The following is a 13,562-nucleotide window of genomic DNA, read 5'->3' as shown; positions in this document are numbered from 1 at the left end:
GACGTTCTACACGATAACAAGTTTTCTTTGTTATTTTAGATTCTACACATATATCACATTTACCACTTTGTTTATCATGCATATTAATTAATCATAGTCGTTGCAATTTCATAACATATGAAGAATTCACATGTCCTAATCTAGCATGCCACATATCATACAAGTCAACGATATAAGCAGAAGAAGATTCATTAATAATTTTTGAAATATTGAGTACAAAGAGACCTTGATCACAATATCCCTTTCCCACGAAAACATTATTTTTTGTCATTACAATCTTGTCATATTCAAATGACACTTTAACCCCAACTTTTCCCAGTAGTGCTACAGATATTAGATTAATTCTAATAGAGGGCACATGCAGCACATCACTCAAGGCCAAAGTCTTCCCTGATGTGAGTTTCAAAAGAACCTTTCCTTTCCCAAGGATAGGAGTTGTCCTAGAGTCACCAAGATAGACGTGTTCTTCTCCTTCCCCTATACTGGTATAGGAGGTAAAAGCACTTCTGTTTGCACAGATGTGCCTGGTAGCACAAGAGTCTACCACCCACTTACTCACATTGGTCATCAAATTTACTTGTGAAACGACCGCAAATATAGTATCTTCCCCTTGAGCTATATTTGCTCTAGGAGGATTGTCATTTCTTGCTCTACGCCTGCACTGAGGTGGATGATGGCCAGGCTTCCCACATACGAAGCAATTTCCCTTTTTCTTAAAGGTGGGGTTAGATCCTTTAGGACGGGAATTTCGAAAATTACTTTTATTATTGTGATCAGGTTTATTCTCGTACCTTTTCTTCTACAATGTTAGCTTTTGTAGATAATGTGTTGGCCCTTGCAGTAGCACATTCCTGCCTGTTGGTATCTTTGACTATGATGTGTGTGATGAGCTCTTGAAGCGACATCTTCTTGTGCTTGTGTTTCAGCTGTTGTTTATAGTCAATCCAAGATGACGGTAGTTTCTCAATCAGGAGTTCTGAAACAAACTCATCAGGAAGGATTATGTTTTCTGCTTTGATATCTTCAAGCAGCGTGATATTCGTTGATTTGGATTTTAATGTCCTTATCTTCAATCATCTCCCAGTGGTAGTAGTTTCCTATGATGAATCTTTGTCTAACTACGTCTTCAGTAGTATATTTGAGGATCAACGAATTCCAAATTTCTTTCGCTTCCTTTTATGAACAATACACATCGAACAGATCATTAGACAATGCACTAAGTAAAGTGTGTCGGCATACGTTATTTGCATGAATCCAATCTTCAACTTGTTTTGAAGGGATATTGGAGTTGGGCTTTGAGGATGTGAGAGCAGTAGCAACTCCATACATGTCTAAAAGGGTAGACACACGTTCTTGCCAACTCTGGAAGTTTTGTCTAGAGAATACCTCAATTTTTGACACATCCGGAAAAGGTTTCGCAAAGACTATCTGAGCTCCGGAAACAGTATTTGGATTATCCGTAGAGGATGTGTTATTGTTGTTGTTGTTGTTAGCCATAAGTCCTTAAGATTGTTGTAATAACTAACAAAATCACGAACCAAAAGAATTTCCGAGGCGTGTGGATTCACTACCCTTAAGGACTTACCCGCGTGTATTGCGCAAGCCCCCCAGGATACAACAAGAACTTCTCGGAATTTTCGAGGATCTCAAAACTAGCAAGATAACACTTAAAAGAGTAAATAAATAAATCCAGAATGAGAGAAGAAATATAAGAGAGAAAGGAGGAGAGAATTAGAAAGAATGAAATCCAACATTTAAAATATATGGTTGCAACAGTGCACCATATTTGCATCTGAAAATCACGTTCTCGTTGGTGCAATGGACGGCTTTTGCAATATTGATTATATATAACATTTTCTACCTGTTGCGAGTTTTATCAGCGAATACTTATAGGTACGAATTTTTTTTGACATCACTATGATTGAGGCCTTTTACTTGGTTGGAGTTGTTTTGTTTGCTCCCTCGCATGGGAGATACGTTACAAGCCAAAGCTAAAAAAATGGCTTATTTTTCTTCGACTTTAATACTCTACGTCTTTACTTCCCTTTTATTAAAGTTAGTATATATTTCACATTCCACATAAATCAATTTAGCAGACCCATTTAACGATTGGGATGCATACAAAAATTGCAAGTTCATTTAACAAAATAAATGTGGAAAAAGGTAGATTAGGTGGATCAGCTCACAACTGCTATTCGGCAGGTCGAGTTCAACATCTCAACTCGTTTTTATATGATAGACCAACTCAATTTTTACAAGTCTAAAATAGGTCAAGTCTAAACAAGTCAAACAGAGCTATTTTGATATTTTTGACGAAAATAAATTTTTGTTAAAGAAACACGAATGAATTTCAATGTACTAATATTTTTGTAATATTTTATTTAAACTTTGATTTAGAACAAGAATTAACCATGAATATAATTAATACTTAATTATCTACGCATCTCATTTATACATAATTACTTATGAATACCATTCATGTCTAATTACCTATATGAATCCATAGATAATCACATACACTCGTTACCTATAGATTATTTTGTATAAATATATCTACGAGTTTAAAAATTTGCATGTAATTATTATTCTAAAACTTTTTACCTATGGATTTTCTTTGATCGTAAGTAACTAAATTTTGCTTACAAATTTTAAGTATTTTTTACGAATTTGACCTGTAGTTAATCCCAATTTTTTTGTAATGTTTCTAATGAAAAGCTAATAATTTATTAGAATAAAAATTATGTTTAAACTTTCATCATCATTAAAAGAGGCAAAAAAGTTTATAAAACTAAAACTTAAGTATAGTATAATTTAATCAGCTACGCAACTATCTAGATAAAAAAAATAGGTTAAATAAGTTTTTCTTTCCTTTTGAACATTTTGTGAATGCAGTATTATTAAATGTGGCAAATGACAACAATGTAGCCTAAAAAAAAAAACTATCTTATATTATAACCATTTCCTTCTCTAAATTAACATTTTTTTTATAAAATGTTCTCTCTACATCATCACATGATCATTCATTTGAATTGATTTGTTGGGGGAAAGTTATCTTCATAAATTATCATTGCAGCTCCTCTAAATCATTACAATTTTTTCAGTTTCTTTTTATTATTTATTTATGTTTTAACAAAAGAAAAAATATATTTCCATTTATTTGTCTTTTTAATAATATCTGACATTATAGTAGCTAATTATATCCTTATCTTTGACTTGATTTTTACTGCATAAAAAAACTTCATTTCAATTTTAAATTCTTTACGCGCTTATCAATTAGAATCGACATTTAAATTCTTTAAGATAGTTTATTTAAGTTATTAGTTATGTAACAAAAAACCAGCTTAATTGTATGAAAAAATAGATTAAAATTAAATTAAAAAAGCAAATGACCTTTTACCCTTCACTTTATTGTAAAAGACATTTGACACACATTTTCTTAATACTGTATTCAGTAGACAGGTCTTGGGTAAACAATATATAAACCTTATCTATGTAATAAAAATTGTGTATTTTTTAAAAACAACTTACCTCTATCAAACAATCATACATATTAAGTTTAATTTCATTTTAGTTTGTTTTATATATTTTTTAAAATATTTCTTTGCCATATACATAGTGTTGTTCATAGCTAATGCAATTGTGTATTGCAAACTGTCCTAGAATGATCTCAAAGTCGGTGTAAAACGTTTTAAGAATTAAGTGTATTTTAATCTCTCCAAGTAAGATAAAATAGAATTTTAGTCTCAACAGTAAATTCTTTATAGTTTAGTCCTCTTTTTTAAACAAAATCAAAAAACACACCTCAAAAAACAATAGCCAGTATATCTTTTAATAATATAATAATACATATTAGAATTTAGATTAATATATATATATATAATATTATTATTTTGAATTATAATGTGAATGTTTCTTTTGTCTTTGATTTTTTTTGGAAATGTTATAGTTATTTACATAAATGAAATATAAAAACATCTTTTCATACCCATAAAAACTAGAAAGAATCAATTCATCTGAGTTATGACCTACAAACATTATTCTATTTTTAATCCAAATACAGATAAAGATGACAAACTGCTACAAGTTGAGATCCATGTAATTTTTGACAAAAATGGAATTGAGTCCAATTAATTTAGGGATTTAGAATATGTCAATATCAAAATGAGATTTTACTCTTGCAAAAGTTGATTCACTACAATAGATGGTCTCTACTTTAGTTTTAATTTTACAAAACTAAAAATAGGGTTTTCCAAAACATTAAAATGCAAGAACTCAAGAAAATAAAATGTAATAAGAATGATTGGTAAGAAAAATATTTGTAAAAATTGATCAAATATCATACCAATTACTCAATCAAAACAGTTAGACCAGATAAGTTATCTTTATTAGAAAAAGAATATTTGCTAAAGAATATGCTTTTTATTCCTTTTTTAGGTCTTTCTCAAAGGGCAGATCTACATGCCCTTTTACTTGCTAAGAAAAGGTATCAACCAAAGCAACTACACTTTTTATTTATCCATATTCCATTATTTTTCTCTTCAAGTCAAAGGTTGTTAGATTAAAGTTTCCATCTTTGATAGTCATAGAAGAGAAAGCAGATGAACAAAAGAGTTTGGTGGTTAAAAAAAAAGTGTATGCTTCAAAGTTGAAAGAGGGTTATGCAAACTTTGAAAGAATCACATGAACCTCTTATTAGAAGCAGCTTGAAGCACTGAATTTGTGCATCAAACTGTGAAAATTCAATTTGTGCAAAATATGGCCGTCATGTTCATCACGTGTCACATGCGGATGGAAGTGTTTTGCACCACTTGAAAAGAGGAGTGAAAAGGGTATTAATGAAAGAACATAAACAAAAGAAATTAGCCATAGATATGAAGCCGAAATCAAATTAAGAAATGAAAAAGGTTTCAGAGACCAAAGTGTTTATTTGTTGACATATAGAAGGAGAATATGCAATGAAGTGAAAGCAGAAGAAGATAGATGTACAAAAGGAGAAAGCAGAGGTGGGAGAAAATTTGGAGAGAAAGTGAGACTTTTATAGAGCCAAAGTGTGGTTTTAGGGCAAACACTTCACATTTAGGTTACGGGCAGCGGGCAGGTTGGTGTTCAGAAGGGTAAGTTTCAAGACAGTGAACATGGAGAACAGGTTTCATTTTCATATGGAAAATAAATTTACCTTTTAATTTTATTTATTTTGGTTGATTCATCTTTAATTATTTTTGCATTTTTATTATTTAATATTTTATTGTTCTTGAATAAGTATCCAGTGGGAAAAGGAGGTTTATGTAATACAAACTTCTTTCAAATAATATAAGCTTGATTGATTGTTATTTTTTTCTGATTTTGTCATATATTTGTATAATTTTTAAATATAATTTTATTTTATAAAATGTATAATATTATTAATTATTAATATATGAGTCGTCAATCTAATTGAAATATCATATTTTTATATCGTTAATAAAATAAATAAAGAAACAAAAAATGTGCTGGTTGATGCTACAATAAGAGATTTTTAACAATAAATATGTGGATTTCACGAGATTTTTTTATTATTAAACAATAAAAAAATATTCCAGAAGTAAAAGCTTTTCTTAATGTTTTATTTTCTAACAGATACTGTAGCAGTGTGAACTGGTTTTGTTTGGAGAACCCAATTCACAAGACATGTTTATTTTTTTTTTCTTTAATTTAGTTTTAAAAAGTTAAATTATATTGTCCTGTACCTGTTTAATTTTTAGTTATCAAATACATATTTTAATAATTATATTAAAATTATTTAATCTTTGTTAGATTGATATTAATTAAATATTTAATATCATTTATTATATTATTTACTTATTGCTTACAATTTTAATTACAATAAATTAAGTAAAATATTTACTAATAATTAGTAAAATTAAAATTATTTATTAACTTTAGAAGTTTACTAAGTTTACGAATTCAATAACAATTAGCAATTAAAATTTAATTATTAACATGTACTAATCGTGAAATTTTTATTAATTAAATAATTATAAAATTAACACTATCTATTAATTAATAATTAAATAATAACAATTTAATAATTAATATTTACAAGTTTAAATATAATAACTGAATATTTACAAGTTTAAATATATTTACAAGTTTAATTAATAATTACTATATAATTTAAAAAATTATTAATAACTGAACAAACAAAACTTTAGGGACAAATTATTACGGTAAGTATTTTACTTTTCTATTGCTAAATAAACAAATCATTCGCGATGTTACATTGTGGTTCTTAACATAGTCTGTTCTCTTACATTTTTAGAAAATTTCGCGCATTGATTCAATTTTATTAAAATAATAAATTTTTAAAAAATTATGTCATTTAATGACTCTGATTTGATACATGATATTGCTTAGTTTAGATTGTGAGTCACTTTATATCTTTACCATGTATCTTAACTATTATGTAAAAGGGGGATATTTTTTAACTTTTGTTATTTTCTAATAATACAAATAAAATAAGTAATATTGAATATGAGAGTAATAGAATTTGGCGGAATGAATCGAAAAAATGAATGAGAAGAAAAGATGAATTGGTTATAGTTAAAGTTTGAAAAGTACTTTACAAGAGGTGGAAGTTCCGATTGCTGTGGCTCACTTCCATTCCATGTACATATGATACAGGAATAGGAAGCCTGAAAAACAAAGACTCAGACCCTATCATCATTTTCAAATTCCTCAAAACCTAGTGAGCCCCAGACATCAAAAAGGATTAGCCTATACATACAACATTCTACAAACCAAGAATTAAACAAAAACTTACATCTGCACTGCACAACTACTCTTCTTTCACGTCCACGGACTTTATTTCTGCCAAAAGCCGTTGGTACTCATCTTCCGCTTCTTGTATTTTACTTTTAAGATTCGCCACCTGTACAATCATAACCATTTTTCCTTCAAATGGATGTTCATTCTCTCAATTTTAACAAACTTCAAAAGCCAGAAAGAAAAAAGAACTCTACGCTACGCATTTCATTCTTTGTGAATAAAGTTGTTCAATGTGAATTAGGCAACCAGAATATGCAAAGTAACTTCACCAAACTTCGTTACTTTGTAAAAATTACCTTGAGATTAAGTTCTTCTCCTGTCTTTTCAAATTCTAGACATCTGCAGGGAAAAGATTGGAGGCCATAACTAAGTTTGGCAAATATTGGTAGAATCAAAATGAAGATAATTGAACATAGCTGCTGTTTGCCAGCAAAAGTGAGCAACATTCGAAGCCGATCCAACTTGCTGAATAGTATTTCATACAAATAAAGCATATCAAAGTTACTGCAATTAAAAATATACTCACTTTGCACGCAGTTGCTTATTTTGTTGAATTAAATGTAAATTCTTCGGGTCTTCCACCTGGCCAGCTGGAGTTGCAGTGGTCTACATAAAATGAAAGAGTAAAGTTGGCATAAAAAACCTTTTCAAATATTTATAGTGGCAGAGTATGAAGTCCAAAGAAAGCAAGTAAATAACTACAATCAATAAATGAGGAGTTTCTCCTAGGTTAGGAATACTAGAGGGTCTCCATACATCACTAAGTATTAATGCAAAGGGAACAACTATTCTTTTATTACTAGAGGAAAAATCAACACGCTTGTACTTTCCAAATTTGCAAGTATCACAATGAAAGATTTTTTATGTCAACTTTTTTAAATAAGTTAAGAAACATTTCTGACAGCAAAGACAAAGAAAATGGACCCTTGGTGCTACGTATTTTGTTAGCATCCTCTAGAAGGTAGAGCCCATTGTCTTCCTTGACAAGTCCAATCATCTTTACCTATTCTCTAATCCAAAAATAGGCAGGTTGTAGGATTAAAAAACACTTGTTAGAAATGGACTTTAAGCCTAATTCAACTCCACAAAACCGGCTTGTAAGATGAGGTTTGCACCTCACTTATATACTATGAAATTGTTTTATCTCTAGTCGATGTAGGACTTCCAACACACCCCTTCACACCGAAGTATATATACATCTCGTGCATGGAACTAGAAATTAGTGGGTGATCCGTTAGCGGCCCGATAGCGGGTGGAACAGAATGTCCAAGAAATCTCGCTAGGATAGGCTTTTTTTAAACAATGGCTTTGATACCATTGTTAGGTCTTTCGAGAGAGGATCGCTAGGAAGATTTAACACCAATGAGCATGAGCCCAACTACATAAGGGATTGACACCACTCTTAACCCAAAACCTTAAGACAATGGGTTTATGGGCCTTGATCCTTATATGGTGCTCAGCTTTCTCATTTTTACTCAATATGGGATCTAGACTCACTTGGATTCTCAACGATCTCCCCCTCAAGTGTGAGTCCCTTCACATAGGTACTTCCCTCTCGAGAGTACCCCTTTGTCTGTACCGTCGTTCTTCTTAATGGGACTCACTTACCTAACCCACTATCAGAAAGACTTTCGATACAAGGCCTCGTCTGAGCCGGTCACCACACGAACCCAGGCTCTGATACCACGTTAGAAGTGAGCTTCAAGTCTAACTCAACCCCACAAAACCGGCTTGTAAGGTGAGGTTTGCATCCCACTTATATATTGTACATTGGCCTTATCTCTAGTCGATATGGGACTTCCAACAACACTAAACAATGTAAATCCAACATAAGCTAGTGAATAGAAATCACATTGACATAATCTGGGCACATGCAAAACATCCTTCAAAATTAGATTTTGGTTTATCATAACATCCTTCAATTGTAAGGAAAGTTCCATCTGCAAGTGCAATTTCTTTGTTGCTTGGACAAGATCTATAAGATATAAACCTAGTAGATGATTTTGTCAACGGGTCTATGGCTCCAGAATCAACTACCCAACCACCTTTAGAGGAATTTAAGGCATGGACTGCATAGGAGTAAGAAATATTTCCTACAAATGCTAAGGAGCAATTACTTATGAGCCTACAGCTGGGCCTAGTTGGGCCATATGGGCTTCTTTATGGGCTTCTTCTGCCCAAATACAATCATTGTCTCATTCAGTGAGGATAGGTCCTTCCCTGGCACTTGAACTCTATCAGGATTAAACTCCTTATTTAATCATGTCAAGAACTTGCATATCCCGTCCTTCTCCTTGTAGTATTTGAGTAGGTCCAATATCTTCATTACATTTTGCTTCAAATTGCTCAAAATGGTCGAAGTACTGCCACACATTTTGTAGTGTATGGGCATATTAACTAATTGACTAGGTAATTCCCTTTGTTTTGCATTAGAGATCTCATTTTAATCTCAGATTTGGGCAGCATCACCAACTTTGGAATAATTTGCTTTATAGCTATCTCATACCTCCTTGGTTGTCTTCATAAACATGTAAGCATCACTCACCTCTAGTGTCATGGCATTCAACAATCATGATAGTACAACCGCATCTGCCTTGTCCCATGTTGAAAATTTGGGATTGAAAGACTGGAGGTTAGCTAGTGAGATGACTTGTATCATGTAGTCGTTCCTTGAAAAGGAAATTGCATTGGAAGACATTCCCAAAGGACCCAGAAAAGTATGTGTACCTAAAAATAAAATAGCTCCTCTAGCAAACACTTTCAACCTAGCAAAGAAGACATGTGTCTAGGTAGCAGGATAGTGGCTATTCCTGTCACATGATAGGAGAAAGGTCTATATTCCGAGACCTGAAAATGAAGAAAAGAGGAAGGTATCTTTTGGAGGAGACCATAATGGAAGGATAATTAGTATTGGTCAAGTAAGTTTGGAACCTTCATCGTATATTAATAAAGTTCTTTTAGTTGATGGTCTAAAACACAACCCTGCTTAGCATAAGCCAATTGTGTGACAGTGGATATAGTGTTTTGTTTAACACTGACCAATGTATAGTCAACAACAGTGATGGAGCCAAATTGTTATGGAAGAGTTATTAGCTCAAGATTTCTTGTCTCATGACAATCAAAGAAGACCATTGGTGTTGTGGTATAGAGAATGTGGACGTGCAAGCTCGAGATTACTCTCAAAATTACAAAAACATAGTCTTATAAGGGGTTTGCCAATGATGTCATTCAAAGACAATTTTCTCATGCAAAAAAGGAAAGCATATTAAAAGTTCTTTTAAAAATGTAAATGATATTTCTATCCAAAGACCTCTTGAACTAATACAAGTACGGAGTCTACTAGTGGTAATGAAAACTAGCTCTTTTTGAAAACCTTGGTATTAATCATGACTTTTCTACTCCCATAACACCTATGGTGTGATTGAGAAGAAGAATCGTGATATGCAAATATAAAATATATTGTCAACCTATTAAGCCTCCTAATTATGAAATTTAATTAAATATCTTAATTATGTAATTAAAACAATACAAGGAATTATTAACTACAACATAAATCATGGAATTCTGATAAAGAACAAGAGGAAAAAATGGAGCTAAGGTGTATCAATAATGGAAACAAATTTGACCGTTACCATTGTTTTGTACACTATGTTAAGAAATGGATTTGAAGTCTAATGCAACCTTACACAACTTACTTGTAAGGTGAGATTTGCACCCACCGATATACTACAAAATCATCTTAAACACACTTCTTCACGTCGAGACATATACATCTCGGGCGTGAAATTTGACATTAATGGATGATCTTATAGCAACCCGATAACGGGTAAAACGATAGGCCCAACAAATAAAAAAATCTCCCGATAGTAGGTGGTTCAATAAGACCAACAAACTACAAATCTTGCTAAGACGGGCTCTACCATGTTAAAAAGTGGACTTAAATATAAATCACCCTCACAAAACCGGCCTGTAAAGTGAGGTTTGCACTCACTTATATACTATAAACTCACTTTATCTCCAGTCGATGTGGGATCTCTAATACACTACATGTTCCCTAAGTAAATTACAAACAATATCACTGAAAATATGCCACTAAATGATATGCACTAACAAATTTCAACATAATGATGAAGCAAATGCAGACCTGTTTATTCTGACTGAACCCAACACTGGTAACAATATCTGTCCTTGCATGCTTTTGTGTATTCAAAAGATCTACCAGTTCATGTGTGTTCTTCCTCTTATTCTGAGAACCTGAATGAAGAAACATTAGCTAGATAAAGTTGGTTAAGCTAATGGTATAAGGTTTTGTTTCTCATAAAAGTCGTTACCTTGTTCCGGTCTTTGCAGATTTTTGGAACACTGTAAGGAATTCCCGTATGCTTTTGCATTGACAAGAGAGGAGGAACTTTTGTTCAATATAACTGGTTTTTCTACAGCCAGTGGTTTATGCATTGATGTAATCCCAGGTTTAAGCTTCCTCTTTTCTTTGTATCCAAACAATGTACAATGTGTATCCCTGCAGAAGTTTAAATAGAGTACTGGATATGTCAGATATTAATGCTAAACTAAACTACAATTGCACTGACAGAAGGCTCTTCATTTGTGCAAAGGCATAGGAGTGGAAGAGTATAGTACACACAGTCTTACCCTTGTCTATGTAAAGAGTATAGGTGGCAAATCAGGCAAGCCCAATCCATTTTAACCTGCCCACCACCAGCATGCCAAAAACAGGTTAGGGCAGGTTGACCCACCAACTAATGGCTGGCTGGAAATCATGGCTCACCCTACATGCGGGGGTGGGTTGGATGGCTAGAAGACGAGCCCATCAAAAGTAGGAAAAAAGGTTCCAACTTGACAAATTTAGTTAAAAAACCAAAAGTATATTAAAAACTTAGCCTAAATCCTATTTAAATATAAATTTTGATATTAGCCCTAGAGAAATTGAGTCTACAAAACAAAGTAACAATAACAAACATGCTTTTTGATTTCCTAAAAGTACTAAAAAAATTATTAAGAAAAAAAAAAACGCTTTTCTGAGAAAATTTTCATTTTCTCAAAAAAAGGTGGACTGGCCAACCAGGATTGGCAGGGTAAACTGTGGGTTGAACAACCTAACTCAGCATGGCATCTTTTATGGTTTAGAGCTATTTTGTCACGCTGAGCAAAGAGGTAGTTTCCGGATTCAAACAACCAACCAGTGCTAAGGTGCAACTTTACCGTTGCACCAGGACTCACCCTCTTAGATATTAATTCTTAAATAATCTAAAAAATATTTAAACATACATGTGTATTGCTTGGCACACAAACTTAAATTACACAAACCAAATGCTTAAAATGCTACAAAGTAGAGCAGGACAAGACCAGAGATCACTACAAAACACTATACCAGTATTCCCATGTCATATCCTTCAATCGCACTTCAAGCTTTTGAAACAGGGAAGTTCTCTCAAAATCTTGTTTGTTATGTGTTGGCTCAATAAAATCTGCCTGTAGGATACCTGAAATTACCGAGATTAATTAACATAGTTATGAACCCATACACTGCAGATGCAATACGTCTGGAAACATCAGATAAAACTTGAAAGTGCGTAGTAACATATTACTCACCAACAACTCCTCTACCTCTACTGTCATAATAGCTTACAACCTGCCAAAATGGCTAGTATATGGAAAGGTAACAACAGTATTAGAAAGTAAAAACATAATACAAAATGATAAATCAATGTTAAAGCAAAAACAAAAAACAAAAACAAGAACAAAATGAGTTAAAATGTCTAATACTATTATTTTACAATATTTTTAGTAGAATGTATTCAAAATGAGAAGAGGGGAAACTATGAATAGGACAAGGAATCCTTTGGAAAAGTAAAACATATGACAATGCCAAGAATAGCCTTCTCCCACTAAGTGAGGTTGGCTACATGGGGTCACACAATGTCGCTAAACTTGGGTTGAAAGCTAAGTTCTCAAGGATATTTTATTCAGCAGTAAATCCCTTATAAAAATGGCTATAGTATCCTTCATGGGCTCTCTATCCATATATACAAGTCTATTGCCTCCGGACTCTCCATACTAGTGTCTGCCTACACTCAAGTAACCTTTTCTTCATGTGTCCAAACTAACTTAATATAATATATTATATTGTATCCTTACCCTTTCTTGTATAGCCACACACTCTTTTAACATATTCATTTGCTAATACTATATTTTTCTCTCGTTGTCCCTTTACTAAACATTCACCAGCAAAATTAAGCTTTGACAGACACGGCACAATCCTCCATTTACTTATGTTCATGAATCTATTCCATCAGCTCTTTCCATCAGTGGCATTGTTGTTCCTCCAACATCCCAGATTTCTTTGCTCAGCACTTGCTGGCCCTTCTTCCCCTTTAGCTCCCTTTCCAGTGTTCTTGACACTGATTCTCTCTCGTCCCAGCTTAACTATGGCTAATTCACACTCTCATACACACGGTTGACCCCCTTGTTTTCACCAAGTGCCCAAATCTTTCAACAATTTGATGGAAGGAAACTACTGGGCTTCTGATATCAAACCTTAGCTTCAGTCAAGATTAAGAAGACCATTTCAATTTCACCACAGACTCTTCTCTCACTAACTGCTCACAATGATAAAAAGATGGATGCCCAATTTCGTGTCACAACCAAATAGATCAATCATCCTTCCTTAAAGCAAATTTTTCCTGCTTATGAAACCTGTGATGCTGTTTGGGAACAAGCTTAGGATTCTAGTACCATGA

General features: G+C 32.8%; 1 protein-coding gene across 4 annotated transcripts in view; it reads right to left on the bottom strand.

The window, feature by feature from the left end:
- Positions 1 to 6,548: 6,548 nt before the first annotated feature.
- LOC114163993 (protein MICRORCHIDIA 6) overlaps positions 6,549 to 13,562 on the bottom strand; it is a 28,173-nt gene continuing 21,159 nt past the window's right edge. For all 4 annotated transcript variants that reach the window (XM_028048442.1, XM_028048441.1, XM_028048439.1 and 1 more), the window contains exons 14-20: positions 12,415 to 12,466; positions 12,194 to 12,305; positions 11,136 to 11,323; positions 10,949 to 11,058; positions 7,331 to 7,410; positions 7,101 to 7,143; positions 6,549 to 6,907 (exon numbers count right to left, since the gene is read on the bottom strand). In XM_028048442.1, coding sequence (XP_027904243.1) covers positions 6,815 to 6,907; positions 7,101 to 7,143; positions 7,331 to 7,410; positions 10,949 to 11,058; positions 11,136 to 11,323; positions 12,194 to 12,305; positions 12,415 to 12,466 — 678 coding nt within the window. In that variant the 3' untranslated portion in view covers positions 6,549 to 6,814. The remainder of the gene's footprint in view (positions 6,908 to 7,100; positions 7,144 to 7,330; positions 7,411 to 10,948; positions 11,059 to 11,135; positions 11,324 to 12,193; positions 12,306 to 12,414; positions 12,467 to 13,562) is intronic.

Source organism: Vigna unguiculata, chromosome 9 (assembly GCF_004118075.2).
Source record: "Vigna unguiculata cultivar IT97K-499-35 chromosome 9, ASM411807v1, whole genome shotgun sequence".
NCBI lineage: Eukaryota > Viridiplantae > Streptophyta > Magnoliopsida > Fabales > Fabaceae > Vigna > Vigna unguiculata.
This window is presented reverse-complemented; position numbering and strand designations above follow the sequence as displayed.